This window comes from Phalacrocorax carbo, chromosome 4 (assembly GCF_963921805.1).
Source record: "Phalacrocorax carbo chromosome 4, bPhaCar2.1, whole genome shotgun sequence".
Lineage (NCBI taxonomy): Eukaryota > Metazoa > Chordata > Aves > Suliformes > Phalacrocoracidae > Phalacrocorax > Phalacrocorax carbo.
The window spans coordinates 27125711-27140690 of record NC_087516.1 but is presented as its reverse complement, the minus strand read 5'-3'; the positions used below and the strand labels follow the sequence as shown (position 1 = coordinate 27140690).

Genomic DNA, 14980 nt, shown 5'->3' with positions numbered 1-14980 from the left:
TTAGCTGTCCCTGGTTTGTGTTATGCGGTAATGCAGAGTCCTTGTGTTATTTGGCCATACAGGGAATCTCATAAATTTACTTCTTGCCTTTGACTTCAACACTCACAAACCTGTAACTATTCCCCGTTTGACACTGAATACTGAGTTTCCTTCCTTGTGAGTTTTTGTTGTAGAGAAAGAACATACCAGTAAAACCCCACCCACTTTTATATGAAAAACATAAATCCTTTGGACCCTGGAGCACTACATATTCTTTACTGCTTTAATCTTCTAAGGTTTTTGATAATTTCTTTTGAAACAGAATCATCCACAGTTTCAAATAAGCTTTTGGAAGCCAGGATATTTCATTGAGGCGCCCATAAGCATCTCAAAGCCGTACTGATTAATTCTGGGTTGGTCAGAGACCGTCAGCCGGGCACACTGCTGCCTGGGTTTTCAGATGTAGCCGTGGGGGCAGGGAGGCACAAGCTGCGCAATCAGGCAACTAATTTTATATTTAGCATCAGACTTCCCAGAACTGAAAGGCCAAACACTAACATTGCACCAGTTTGTTCTTCACTTCAGATGTGAAGTCCATCAAATTCTAGTTAAAAATGAGCAGCTAACCATATTTGCAGCTCTATCAAAATCAGTCCCTTTGAAACTGTCAGCAAGAGCCTGTGTAACTTAAATTCAGCTAACTCATATTTTGAAATTTTGCATGAGGGCTGGACACAGCACGAAGACACTATTTGTAGGAAAAAAGAAAAACCCTTGCTGTTGTTTTTCTTCAGAAACCATAGATTTCCCCAAAACCTATTCCCCCTGTCATGGACCTGGTTACTGTTGTGCTAGGTATGTACTAAACACTGCACGAAACACTGCACACAGCTTTGTGCTGCATTTTCTAGCACTGCTGTGGTAGAAATTATGATGGAGGGGGTGATTTCTATAGCATATAAGCTGATAAATAATTTATTTGAGCCTTCATCTACCCTAAAGGGGCCTCAATTTTTTTGTAAGCAAAAAGGATTAAGAATAAAAGGAAAATATTACTTTTATCACCTTCCCCTTTTTTGTGTAAAGATGGATGTGCAAATGTGTATTTTAAGGGCCAGGACCTCATCCACATGAGGAAGGTTTATAGCATCAAGCCTGAAGAGGAAAAGCTATTTCTAAATGAGTCAGGTTAAATAAATAACAATAAAAAGTTGCTAACATTTCTTAGCAAAATTGAAAAAGAATCACTAAATAAATGGCTATACAATAGCACCCTCTAGCTCTGCTGAGGGGGAAATATCTCTCTCCCGAAACATTAGAGAAAAAAATATTCTTCTGCTGGCAAAGGTAGGTAGGTACCTTTCCTACTTCTGGTTTTCTGCAGCCACTGCTTTTGAGAGAGAAGGAGGGAAACGGTAAATGAAAAGAACTATTTATCTCCACTTATCTGTTAGGACTGTAGGGAGTGAATATATGGAACAGTAACATGTATCAGGAGGGCAACAATTACTCCCATGGTTTTTACTGTGTCTTACTGTTTTCCACAAAGTAGAAAGCCACCGTGAGCACTGACCATCTCATATCACTGGTGACATCAGGGTGAAGCTGAAATGCTCTAGCAATTTGGTATCAGTCACATAAAACCAGGACTGGGAAGGACATTCAAGTGACCTGCTCTAAAACAAGAAAGTGCATCGTTTTTTTTTTTTCTGACATGCAGTTGTCTAGCTCCTTCAAAACCTGTAGCAAGCAACACTTCAGCACAAGTCTGGGGATACAACCACAAGGATTCATTGTGAGTTACAGAATGTTCCTAATATTTTCCTTGACTACTTTGTCTGCAAATGGAGGCCTGGAGACATAAAAAATGGGAACTTCTCCAAACAAGGCCCAGGGTCCTAGACCTAGGAGAAGTCTCATGTGCTGTGACAGATCCAAGCCTTCAGGATATGCAATGTGTAGGAGTTCATATTTATACACAGAAACAGCCTTTAAGTCTAATACTGCTGAGCAGAGATCCTCTGGGGAAGGTTTAATGGGCTTGGAAATCTTTTTTGATACAGGAGAATGATTAAAATAACACGGGAAGGCTCTCCTTCCCCTGGCAAAGCTATGCTTGAGTGGCAAAGCCATTTGGGCATAAGGGAGAATACACTACTTCTGGGAAGAGAAAAACTCATCAGTTAAAATCATGGCAACAGTATTGTTAGAGTTCACCGTCCTTTGAACAGGATTTGGTACTTACTTCTGGATCGGATATAACAATCATTGCAGTTAAGAAGACCGTTTCTAATCCTGACATCTGTCCCACTTGCTGCATCTCCCAGCTGTCCCTTGCAAATGCCACACTGTCAATTGAAGAATAGAGAAAATAAGAGAGACCATGCCCTACTACTATCTGTGACAATTCTCCCCAAATTTTGACTTTTGTTTCAATAGTTCTTGAAACAGTGAGAAAAAACCATAACCCCCAGAACCCTGCCCATACTCCTAGGGAGCACTGCAAATCTGTGAAAGGTTTATTTTAGAGCCAACAGTATTTAGGACTGGATTTTAGCAGTCTCCACTTATACAGAAGTGATGTCCAGTGATTTTAAGGGACACTTGATTTTGATGTTGCATTCTGGAGGCAGCCCATTTGTTATGGAAAAGGCTTATAGAGGCCAGAGGTTTAGTTTGGGTAAATGTCTAAAACCAAAACAGGCTTCATGAATGTCTAAAACCAATCAGGCCACAGATAATGGAAATGGACACTTTCTGAGTTCTCTCCAAAATATGATCTTCAGACGCTCAAGAACGCTCGTGAAGTATTTCTGTTGAGAGCTTTGGTGAAAGGCTGAAGACATTGTCCATTCCATAGTCAATGCTTTCCAACCATGGGCTGGATCAAAGATGGCTTTGGGACTGACTGGGTTTTTGAGGAAAAGAAAAATAAATCACAAGGTAACTGATTTTATATTTAAAAACAATGAGCACAACTGGGAAATTATATGATGCTTCCCTCTGTAAGCAAGGAAGATAAGTTTGCTTTCTAAATCACAGGTTTTAGTCCAATTAACATGCCTGACAACAAAGTAACACATTAGCTGCATTACTTCCACTTCTCTATAAACACACACACATAACAAACATGCAAATCCCTTGGTCCTCTCATTTTCAATTTAATATCTACAGCTCTCAATGTACTCCCTCCTCACACTGTGCATGACTTGAGATTTTTCTTAATAAAGCAAGAGACATACCCTGAAGCACTGAATATGGAAATAAAGACCAAGTGTTTCAATAATCATGGCAGCTCCTTTTCCAAGAGGAAGCCCGCAGGTAGAACAAAGCTTCTTTCCGCTGACAGACCTAGGAGACAAACATGACCTTAAGAAAACAGAACAGCAACTAATACTAAAATGTAGCCAAATGTTTACACAGGTTTATGGAGAGGGTCAGAATGGGAGGAAGGAGCACTGGGGGGTGTCACATAAATACACATTGACCCTTCAACCATGTTGCTGATCAGCGTGCATGTCTGCCTCGCACACAAAACAAGCAGAGGACTTAAAATGCTTGAATGCACAGCAGCTCAGATCCATTTCCCTGCCAGTCTGCTGCAAGCCTCTTAACAGAGACGCAGCTGGCTGGGAACCATGCCTGTGGATTACCTAGACCCAGTCAATGCCACAGCAATCAAAGCAGATAGTCACACAAATTACCCGAGTCAGACTCCCAGCCTGGAAGTTTTTCAATTTGTTTGCAAATAGGTTTGCTTACTGCAAGTCCCAAGGCAGGGATGCTGCTCTTACACCCAGATAAGCTGGCAAAGTCAACAGCTTCATGCCTGTTAGTACTCCAGCTAGTTAGGGTAAAGCTGAAATCAGATCTCCATCTGCAATGCAAAAATACTTCCCCTCTCTCCTTAAGCTTCAGTCCTGTCTAGACGTTTCTAGTCAATCAGCTGTTTGATGACAGCTGGGTGAGGAATCAGAGCCCCAGGAATAACTGGTACCTGTTTTCATAATGGTTTTAATGGCAATGCAGGTGCATACTTCTATGTGTTTCATACTCTTCCCTTCTTACCTGCCTGCCAGCCTGCCAGAAATGCTGTTTGTCTAGTGATATGAAAGGGATCCTTTGTCATTATGGGTCATCCATGCTTTTTTCAGCCAGGGCTGAAACCAGGAGAGAAACTTTGGGATACTTAATGAGTTTTGGAAAGATGGTTTGATGAAATTATACACAGATAAGCAAGTTTACAATATCTTGCTTTATGGTTTTGGTGCAACAACGTAAGAAGCCACCAACAGAGACAGATCTGGACTGCACCATGATTAAAAAGCCATTAAAAACAAGAAAAATATACAGAAGCAGCAGAAAGACTCAACACAACCAGGAACCTGACCTTGCTACGATCTAATCTCTGTCACTCCTGAGCCCATCATTCTTTATCCCACAATGAACCCTGACAGCAGAGGCACATCACTGTCTTGTTGCTTCATTCGCATTATTCCTTTTAGAATGACTTCCCTGGGTTCTTCTCCTCCCCTACAACCTTAAGCCTTCCACTCACATCCCTCTGCATTATTCTTGAGTCCACCTTTGTTTTCTCTTCTTCTCCACTATCAGAGTTATTAAAAGGACAAGCTAAAGTGTTGGATCAAATAATAAAGTGCTTTGAGAAATTTTTAAAAAGTTTTCTAATCTTTTAGTGGAACAACTTCCCATCCTTTCTTTCCAAAACTAAGATTTATTTCAGGAAAAGATCTTGGAAAAGGGACTCGGATCAGGATATAGCTGCTAAATAATATGAAGTAGCTATCATGACTAACTACATGTGGCAATCCCACCAAAACTGCAGTTACAGCTAGGAAAAAAAGAGGAAATAGTTCACATAAAAAATTCCTAATACTTTAATGTCAGTGAAAATGCTATCAGAAGGAGGGCTCTGTTATCAAAAGTGAAGAAAAATGTTTTTTGAACAGAACAAAAACTTGCTATGTTTTCTATGTTGCACTACTTTACCCTATTAATAAACTAACTTACTTGAATACACCCCAAATTATTAGTGATTCTATCAGGCTACAGTTAACATCTATTTAGAGTTGGTACACATATATCACAGCTCATTGCTTGAGACAATCAAATCTCCAGGAGATTAGCACGAATGTAGAAAAATGTAAAAAACAAAAAAGGCAAAAAGGCAAAATGTGTTTCAAGTTTGGAAATTAAGGCAAGGATTTCTTTTTAAATCAGCAAGTGTTGAAATGTCAGTCGGTGACAACATCTAGAGCATACCTTGCTCCTGAGCATGTGACTGTTCACAGTGAAGGCAACATCCTTTGGCTTAAGTGCCCTGAACGCACGCTCTTCTGCTTACTTTGACTGGGGCTTATATTATCCCATTTCAATTTCATTGAAATTTCAATGATCAAGCAGAGTCCTACAGCTGCTTTCTGAACTGTGTTATTTGAAAACATAATAATACTGCTGAAGTAGGCAAGAAATATGGGAGAGGGAGCTATGTGTTTATTCTGCGGACAGTTATGAATTGCAACATTTAGAAGAATTAATAGTGCATCCACATAATACTAATGTGATTTACACTGCGGCACTTCACCAGCAACTACAAGATGTATTTGGTCTGCAAAATTCCTTATTGACCTTTTGTACCTGCTGGGTGACTGACTCAGAGCAGCAGGAGAGCAGGGAGATGATGGCCCAGACTGGAAGTTCTCATGATAGCCTGCCCTAAAATACAGGAGAGAAAATGCATTACTACAGCTGAAGAACAACTAAAACCAGAGGTTTTGTAGTGAGAAATTCTAGCCGATGGATTTCAGGATTCCCAGCTCTAAAGATTTTATCTAAGGAAAACAAGGTATAAACTTGCTGTCAACTGCCATTTGGATACAATGAAAAATATCACACATTTTTTGGTTCTGAGTCTTGGTCTGCTTGCTATTGCTCAACCAGATAACTCACAAGGTAATCAGCCGTGTGCAGACTCCTACTCCCCTATCAACCCAGCAGAGCTCACACCATGATGATGCATGGTTAAGCCAAGGCACACCACCTTCTACTCTCTTTTCCCCAGGGTATGTGCACAGATGCACACTTGTAGAGCAGATGTGGGGTTGTTGATGAAGGGTCTGTGCCCTTTACTGAGTAAAAAGGAAGCCACCAACACTGAAAGTGGTTTATTCTTATCTGTGTCTATTCTACCCTGCAAGATTTTGGTGAGAAAAAACATGGATGTTTTTTGTTATCAGAAATCATAGAATTGATTCAACCTCTAGCTGCTTAAAGCTGTTTACAGACTGACAATTTTCTCAAACACACACGAGCAGTTTGTTATGAGGAATAGGTAATCAAACCTCAATCTACATTAGTTTTGACTGGATACCAGCTTCATAGAGGTAACACATATCTTGCAGGAGACTGTTCATATGTATGCTAATGAAAACAGATGTTCCTTTCTCATTACAGAGATACACCTTTTGCAAATATTAGGTAAATATATCCCTTGTTTACTGAAAGAACTGCTGTACTTTTTAGTAATGCTCACTCAAAAACACAAGACAAAGCATCAGCGAAGTAAAAAAACCTCACCAAATTTATGGCATAAAGAAAATATTCATCTATCTTTTTTTAAAAAGCTGTAATCCTTAAAGAACTAGAAAGTAGCAACCAATATGTGTTCAGAAGCTGGGGAATGAAGCTCTCAAATACCAACTTCAAAGAGGCGGACTTCTGCTGACATTTCCACCCTGATATCTAGCCACCTATGAATATTTTTTGGTCTTAGGGACTTAAAACAAATGAAGCACATGAGCAGTTATGCAGATGAGTGTTTAAACACCTAAGGAGAAAGAAGATAGAGAATGGCAAGCGGGAGGTGCCCTCCCGCATGAAACTGGGGCACCTGTGATGGGAAACGAAGTGGATAAATGTTAGCAGTCTTGGTGGGAAAGCCGGGAATCAAAGGTGTCTGCACACTGCAGGACTACCTATGAAACTTAACCAATAAAGAATGCTAAGTAGGAATATAAGGGAGAACAGAGTGAGCAGGACTTCTCAACCTCTGCAACAATCTGTATTTATGTTCTCACCTCCTCACTTCTCCTGCAGAGCTCAGCTGTTGTCCCGCACTGTGGGCCAGGAATGGTCTCTGCCAAATGTCTTCTGTGCGATGCGGGGACTGCTTTGTCAGTAACTGCTGATTCCAGGAGACATCTGCAATGGGAGGTGAGGAAATCTCAATACTTGTGATAAAATGCTTTTGTCAATACTTACAGACCTGCATAGCTTGCGGGCACACCATAAAGGAGACATGAGATGTACTGTTACTTAAAAATAAGTTCCCAGAAACCCCACACAAAGTCAGAAACAGGCTCTGCTACACCAGAAGACCACTGTGGGACAATGTCCCCTTGCATTACCTTCACATACATATGACCTACCCTGCTGCTGAATCTCAGTTTCTGAAGGGGGAAAGGGAGAGGTCAAACAGCTGTTCATGAATAGCACTTGTGAAAATAAAGTATTTCTGTCCTAAGGAAGGAAGCCCCAGAGAGACAGAAACTTCCCATGGTGCCGGGGGATCCAAACTTAAGTTTGGAGGACTTAAGAGGAAGGCGGTGTAGTCACTGCTCTCCTTAAGCCTACTGAAAAACAGCTTTATTCCCTTGTAATTTCCGTCTGTGTTTCAGGTGGTTGCACAAGACTCAGAGACAATAACAGCCTCCCAACAATATGCAATGATCTGTGATGCCCAGGCAGCTGACCATCCCATCTTTGAGACAGAGTGCACTACCTGCATCCTTCCAGATGAGTGTTGTGGCTTGCAGGTTGGGGAGGACCTTACTCTGTTGTGCACCAACCAGCTCGTTTAAAGGAGACCAAAAACTTTATTGGGGCCTACGAAAGGCCTGTAACCTATTTTTGATATCAAGACAAAAGAAGTCCTAGTCCTGACTATTTAGGGACTCAAGGAGAGAGCAAGGTTGTGACGTGTTAAGGGGCAAGAAAGAAACTTTCAGAATATTTGTAGGGGACCAAGTTGCTGAAGAGAACCTAGAAAAAAAGCCTGATTAGCAGAAGTTGTTAAAAATCGTAAAATCTTTGAAGTTTGTTTAATGACTACTGTAAATCCACAAGGATGGATTGCTGGGCAGTTATCTTCTGTTTTCTTTATCTGAGAAACTTTTATCAAAGCACTAAGAATACAATCGAATTGTGGACAGGGATGGCAAACCTGCTAAGTTTAACAAATTGAATTTGCATTTGGAGCACATAACAACACCGAAATCTTCTCTATACATAGACATTTCATTTTTTAGAATCAATTTTGATGCTAGACTGAAAACAAAAATCTAAACCTCAATTTCAAAATCTTTAATCCTACTTATTTACTCTCCATTGTTCACTTGTATTAGATAATGGTGCTAAATTAGTGAATTTACCTTTATTTTAGGGTGACCCTGTTGACAGTCATGTTTTGGGGAAATTCCTTCATTCAAAAAAAATCAATATTTATGGAAGCTTAAAAAATCTATTGATTTTAAATGTCATCAGACATTTGTAATGACAAAATTGAGAGAGGTGTCACTTTAGACCTGGCTTGAAATGGTTACCCATCACAGGTAGTGATTTTAAGTGGACTGGAATGGACATAAAGAATCTAATAAGCTATCAAAACATGAAATAAGTGTTGGAAGTATGGTCTTGGTATCAAGATAAATCCTACATTTAAGATTATGTAAAAGATGGAAGATAACTGTGTTTGTTTACTACTGTGAACATGCAGGGCTATAAACAACATTTCTACCTGCAGCTGAATGTTCATCTCTGACAAAAACAAGATTTTAAATTTCACCTTAACATATTTATCTTTACTAACAGAAAATAACCTGAATCTGAGACATTCAAATTTTGAAGATGTGTGTGTACCGTTAATTTCTAAAATTCTCTGAGCTAGATTTCAAGCCACTGTAATACCTGCGAGATTTTTATGTGGAAAAGAATACATGCTTATGAAGAGTCTCGACTCTCACCCTGAGTCAACGGCAGACTCAGCCTGGCAGGAGAGCTGCGCTCCGTCACCGGCACCTGGTGCTCCTGTTCACCTCCTTTCAAGGTATCTGCCTCTGGATGTCCTGAGAGCACTTTATTTCCACTGCCAATAAAAATAAGTCACATTGTATAAATGATGCCAGGAAAAAATGCCACCTAGATTATAATGGCAAAATCAGACTTTTGAATATCAGCCTATTTTTTGCAACAAGATTTCTGTTATTGTGTCAGCAGTGACAAAACAATGAGGATAAACTGTCACAAATTAACAAGTTTCCAAACATGCCAAGTCTTCCTACTTCCTTCACACACTGCTGCTTACACGCACTAAAGATCATTCTGGATTTGTGGAAAATGGCTCCTTTGCCAGAGAAACACCTTTTCTCAGTGTTCTCTGTCCAGTGTTCAGTATCACCAGATGCTTCTCATCTTTGTGAAAGCTGTTATTAGCAGCTGGGCAAAGACCAGGACTTTGAACATGACCTAGCGAGTTCCGGTACAGCGCTTCCGAGATTGCCTGGCTATCTCACACAGATTCTGAGTTGAAATAGCTACCGCTCCTTTATTCCTCCAACTGGCTTGTGAATCTTGTACACAGGACACGGTGCAGTGCCACACAAGAGATGGCTGAGCAATCTAAACTCTGATCTGGTTGATGTGACAGCCTTTCAGCAAAGCCATATACTGAAAAGGAATGCCTTCTGATATGCAAAACTAGCACTACACGTTGCCATTTATGTGTAAGCCTGCGGGAAGTGAATATTGATTGGGATATATTATTCCTATCACCAGGCCACCAGATGCTGATGCTCCAGCATTAATCATGGGCAGATGTGACATCCCAGAACTCTACAGAACACAAAGCTCCACAGGGCTAAGAAATGCTTAGACTTGATCCATACCTCTTCTTTTCTTGCCAGAGTTCATTTTCCTTGCTTTTCGGAGGCAGTATACTGTCCTGCTCCCAGAGCAGCTTTTTCTGCCTTGTAACTTCTTTTTGTTTGCCTTCCTCTGGAGAGCTGTTTGAATCAGTTGTGTTCTAGAAGACAGCAGGGGAGGGAACAAGGAGCTTCCCTTGAATTCGGCATCAGCACCCACATGAGAAAAGCACAGGCTGCCCCCAGATATATCGTATTGACACAACTTATTATGATAAAGAACATCTCCCATTATACAGTGGAATCATTTGACCTTGGTAAGGCTAACTTTGGATTTAATGAAGACTTCAGCTAAAACAATCAACTAATTGCATAAATTGAACATGACACAAAAAAGTGTGGGACTGGCCAGTTATGAGATGGGCTTTGTCTACCCCAAAATAAGATGGTAGCAGTTTGCTTGGGAATATGGCTTTTCAGTTGTAAAAACACACAAGCTACAGCACTCCGAGGTATCACCAGCTATGGAAAGAAACAGGCAATACTCTTACTGTTCCCAGACTTTGTCAGCCTTTACTGAACAATGAATCTTTGCACTGAAGATAGCTTAGTCTTTCCTGCCTTATTAATTAATGAGAAACTCACCGTCGTCTTGTTTCCTTCAGTGGTAGAGGAAGAGGAGGAGAGGAGCTCAGCAGAGTTTGAAGAAACAATGAATGGGACTACAGTATCCTCAATTATCTTACGCTCCTAAAAAAAAAGAAGTGTATCAGGAGAAAGCACAGGTTAAAAATACAGAATGTCTGTAGAATGGCTAGGTAAGGACCTGTGGTACCAAGAATAATTGTAACACCTCAATTTTTAGTTTGCTTCAAGGTTTTGCACTCCCTTTCCTTTCACTATTACCATCTTTGAAAGGGGATGTCCAAAACTGGAAAGAATATTCCACTTGGGATGGCACCACTGTTTCTCAGAACACCAGTCTGTTACATTTCATATATAAATACGGTACATAAGGAACAACTTCTGAAAGTGGAAAAAAAGAATCCTTGTTCAGATCACAAGTATGGCCCTCAAGCACAGATGTTAAGACATCAATCTGCATAACGTACAACGAGCCAAACTGAAAACATGAATATTTTCCATTTTCCTTCAATAATGACCCACATATGAGAGAAGAAAACCACTGTCTTCTATACTGTTGATATTCGACAACTGCAAGTTTTGAACGTTTCCTGTTAATTTTTTTTTAAAAACAAGGCCAGTTTACAAAACATCTACGTGATCAAGCCCAAGGCAGAAAACAATTTCATCTGGAGTTCCACCAAGTTCAGGCACCAAGCATATGCCAAAATGCACAAGGCTCTGCTTCCGGAGGGAAGTCTGAGCCTGCCCAGACACAACCATCCTGACTCATCCTGACTTACACAGCAATTAGACACCTCCACCTATGCGGAGCTTCTGAGGATACCTGTCTAAATATTTAAATATTTTTCCTCAGTGCCTATGGTAGTGTTTAAGAGAAACAATCCTCCTGAGAATTCAGCCTCGAGAAGGCTTTCCATTAATTAATCTAGCTATGGGGTTTTTTTAGTTATGTAAGTAGGTGCATTTAAATACAAAAAGAGTCAATAAACAACCTCCTCCTTTGAGCCTTACCTCCTCATAGTATCTACGCTCCTCCTCTTCAACTTCTCTCTGGGCCTTTTCCCATTCTTCTTTCAGCTTGTCCTGCTCCTTCTGATACTTCTCCTGTAAGAGGATACAAATTCAGAGCGTTCTCTATTAGGAGTAAATTCCATAGCATCTCCACAGTGACAATGAACCTGCTAAGAGCGGTTTAATCAGACATAGGACGAAATAGGAAGATAAAAATTTGAAACGTGTATTGGTGTAAAAAAAAAAAATAAATGATTCTTTTCCTCCTTTCCCCACCCCCCGACTTGTTTCTAGCACTTACATTTAACACCTTCAAACCACGAGGAACTTTTAACATACTAGAAGTTTAATTTGTTTAGAAGTTTTGAAATCTTTGGTCAGAAATGAAATTTACGCTCAACAATTTCAATAATTCCTTGTTTATTATACAGTATTAAGAGTTCCAAAAAGCTATCATACAACCCAAAACACTTCGGCATGGATTTTACATTAATAACTTTAGCAAAGCAGCACATAAACAAGCAGGTTTTACATATACTGGTACTAATTTAAGAGAGATAGCAGTACAATTTAAAGAATTATGAATATCTGTGCAAGTGTAAAAGATAAATGAATAGTGTGTAAAGGTTTGAAGAGGGCAAGTTTATAATTAGCTACGTAGTTTATTTTCCTCCTTGACGGAATTATTTCTTGAGAATTGTTTTTACCCAGTTTTGCATGAAAAATTATCTCAAAGAGATCTTTAAAACTGTTTTATAGAACTGGTTTGAATATGGGGAAGAATGGTGACTTCCATATCTCTTTTACACTAGTTCCAACTTCTGTTCAAATTAGAAACCACATCTGCCTAATCCAGAAGAGGTGCGTTCACTATTGAGAGAACACTCACATATGCCAGAAAAATTATGAGAATTGTACACGATTTCAAGAGGAAATAAGCATATTAGCTAAAAATAAATAATCTCAAGAAAGCAGTAGAGACACACAGAAGTCAATCATGAAAGATCATAGAATCATAGAATCATAGAATCGTTAAGGCTGGAAAAGACCCCTAAGATCATCAAGACCAACTGCTAACCCATCACTGCCAAGTCCACCACTAAACCATAACTTTCTTTTAAATACCTCCAGGGATGGAGAGTCAACCACCTCCCTGGGCAGTCTGTTCCAATGCCTGACAACCCTTTCCGTGAAGAAGTTTTTCCTAATATCCAACCTAAACTTCCCCTGGCGCAGCTTGAGGCCATTTCCTCTCGTCCTATCGCTTGTTATTAGCAAGAAGAGACCGACCCCCGCCTCGCTACAACCTCCTTTCAGGTAGTTGTAGAGAGCGATAAGGTCTCCCCTCAGACTCCTCTTCTCCAGGCTAAACAACCCCAGCTCCCTCAGCCGCTCCTCGTAAGAGTCGTTCTCTAGACCCTTCACCAACTTTGCTGTCCTCCTCTGGACACGCTCCAGCACCTTGATGTCCTTCTTGTAGTGAGGGGCCCAAAACCGAACACAGTACTCGAGGTGTGGCCTCACCAGTGCCGAGTACAGGGGCACTATCACCTCCCTACTCCTGCTGGCCACACTATTCCTGATACAAGCCAGGATGCCACTGGCCTTCTTGGCCGCCTGGGCACACTGCTGGCTCATGTTCAGCCACCTGTCAACCAACACCCCCAGGTCCTTCTCCTCCAGGCAGCTCTCCAGCCACTCCTCCCCAAGCCTGTAGCGTTGCATGGAGTTGTTGTGACCCAAGTGCAGGACCTGGCACTTAGCCTTGTTGAATCTCATACCGCTGGCTCCGGCCCAACGATCCAGCCTGTCCAGGTCCCTCTGTAGGGCCTTCCTGCCCTCCAGCAGATCGACACTTCCACCCAGCTTGGTGTCATCTGCAAACTTACTGAGGGGGCACTCAATCCCCTCATCCAGATCATCAATGAAGATATTGAACAGGACCGGCCCCAACACTGAGCCCTGGGGAACACCACTCGTGAGTGGCCACCAGCTGGATTTGACTCCATTCACCACCACTCTCTGGGCTCGGCCGTCCAGCCAGTTTTTAACCCAGCGCAGAGTGCACTTGTCCAAGCCGTGAGCAGCCAGCTTCTCCAGGAGAATGCTGTGGGAGACAGTGTCAAAGGCCTTACTAAAGTCCAAGTAGAAAACGTCCACAACCTTCCCCTCATCTACTAAGCGGGTCACCTTATCATAGAAGGAGACCAGGTTAGTGAGGCAGGACCTCCCTTTCATAAACCCATGCTGGCTGAGCCTGATGAAAAGACTCAATTTATTATTCTCCATCCTTTGACAGTTGTTTGCTCTTCTGTTACATGGAGGAAAGATATGATTTCTTTGGGACCAAACCTAATTACAGTTTCAAAAGACACTGTAGACTAACAGGGAAATTCAAGTTCTCAGGGCCACTGCACTTCTCCCAGTTAGGACACGAAACCAGACCTTTTACAGCTTACTCTACCACTGGCAAAAGTGGATGTTTTGAGGGGGTTCCCCCTCACTAAAAGACCCCAAACCCTTTTTTTCCAAATTTAGCTTGATGTTTTCCAAGAACCTGTGAACAATGCAGAAGCCTACAAAAATCTATTAAGACCATCATTTTAAAGAAGAGTTGCATAGGCATCAGGGTCAGCAAAATGCCAGTCTCAAGAAAGAGGCTCCAAGTAATTAAGTCTCACAGTCTATGCTCAACATACTTTAAATATAGTTGAGGATCAACATTTGGTTTAACTCGGTACTGGAATGCAGAACTAAGTCCTTTCGGTCTTTCCATGGAGTGGGGAAGAGTGCCCAAACCACAGAGGATGTGTGTGTATGCTCATGTTCATGTTCATCTGCCACAGAATTCACTCAAGCATCCACAGAGGATGTGGAAGACATGACATGAAATAACCAACTTTGTCCAAAGGAACAATTCAACAGCTGAGCCACATGGTGGAAGAAATGTAGTTTCTTCCTTACCTGAAGCAAGCGCTCTTGCTCGTGCTGCCACCTTTCCTGGCGCTTTCGCTCTTCTTCTGGATCCCAGGACCAGAAATTGAAACGCTTGTGTGAAGGAAAACCAAGCTATTAGACTGTAGTTCACAAGGCTACCAAGAAAGCTGCACTTCATCTGGCCCACCCCAGCAGCGATGTTAAAATGGGAAATAGAGAACTAGATAATGGTTCTCTCAGTTAGCAGATAATATTCTTAGCTTCATTGACACTTGGGATTGCCCACAGGTATCTGAATGATAAAATAATAATTTGGTTTGCAAAGAAAGGCTTACGAAACTTCAATTGGAGGGGAAAAAGAGGAAAATGATCTGAAAGAAAGCTCTAAGCAGCACCAAACAGAGATACCTGCAGGTACTCAAATTTAAAGAAAAAGTCTATTTTTCTTTTCTATAATCTTCTGCACA

General features: G+C 41.1%; 1 protein-coding gene across 1 annotated transcript in view; it reads right to left on the bottom strand.

Annotated features, from left to right (window-relative positions):
• Nucleotides 1-14980, bottom strand: part of LIMCH1 (LIM and calponin homology domains 1) — a 184351-nt gene that overhangs the window by 3448 nt on the left and 165923 nt on the right. The window contains exons 26-34 of the mRNA XM_064449349.1: nucleotides 14541-14624; nucleotides 11577-11669; nucleotides 10563-10667; nucleotides 9942-10078; nucleotides 9021-9142; nucleotides 7077-7200; nucleotides 5629-5715; nucleotides 3222-3330; nucleotides 2225-2327 (exon numbers count right to left, since the gene is read on the bottom strand). Coding sequence (XP_064305419.1) covers nucleotides 2225-2327; nucleotides 3222-3330; nucleotides 5629-5715; nucleotides 7077-7200; nucleotides 9021-9142; nucleotides 9942-10078; nucleotides 10563-10667; nucleotides 11577-11669; nucleotides 14541-14624 — 964 coding nt within the window. The remainder of the gene's footprint in view (nucleotides 1-2224; nucleotides 2328-3221; nucleotides 3331-5628; nucleotides 5716-7076; nucleotides 7201-9020; nucleotides 9143-9941; nucleotides 10079-10562; nucleotides 10668-11576; nucleotides 11670-14540; nucleotides 14625-14980) is intronic.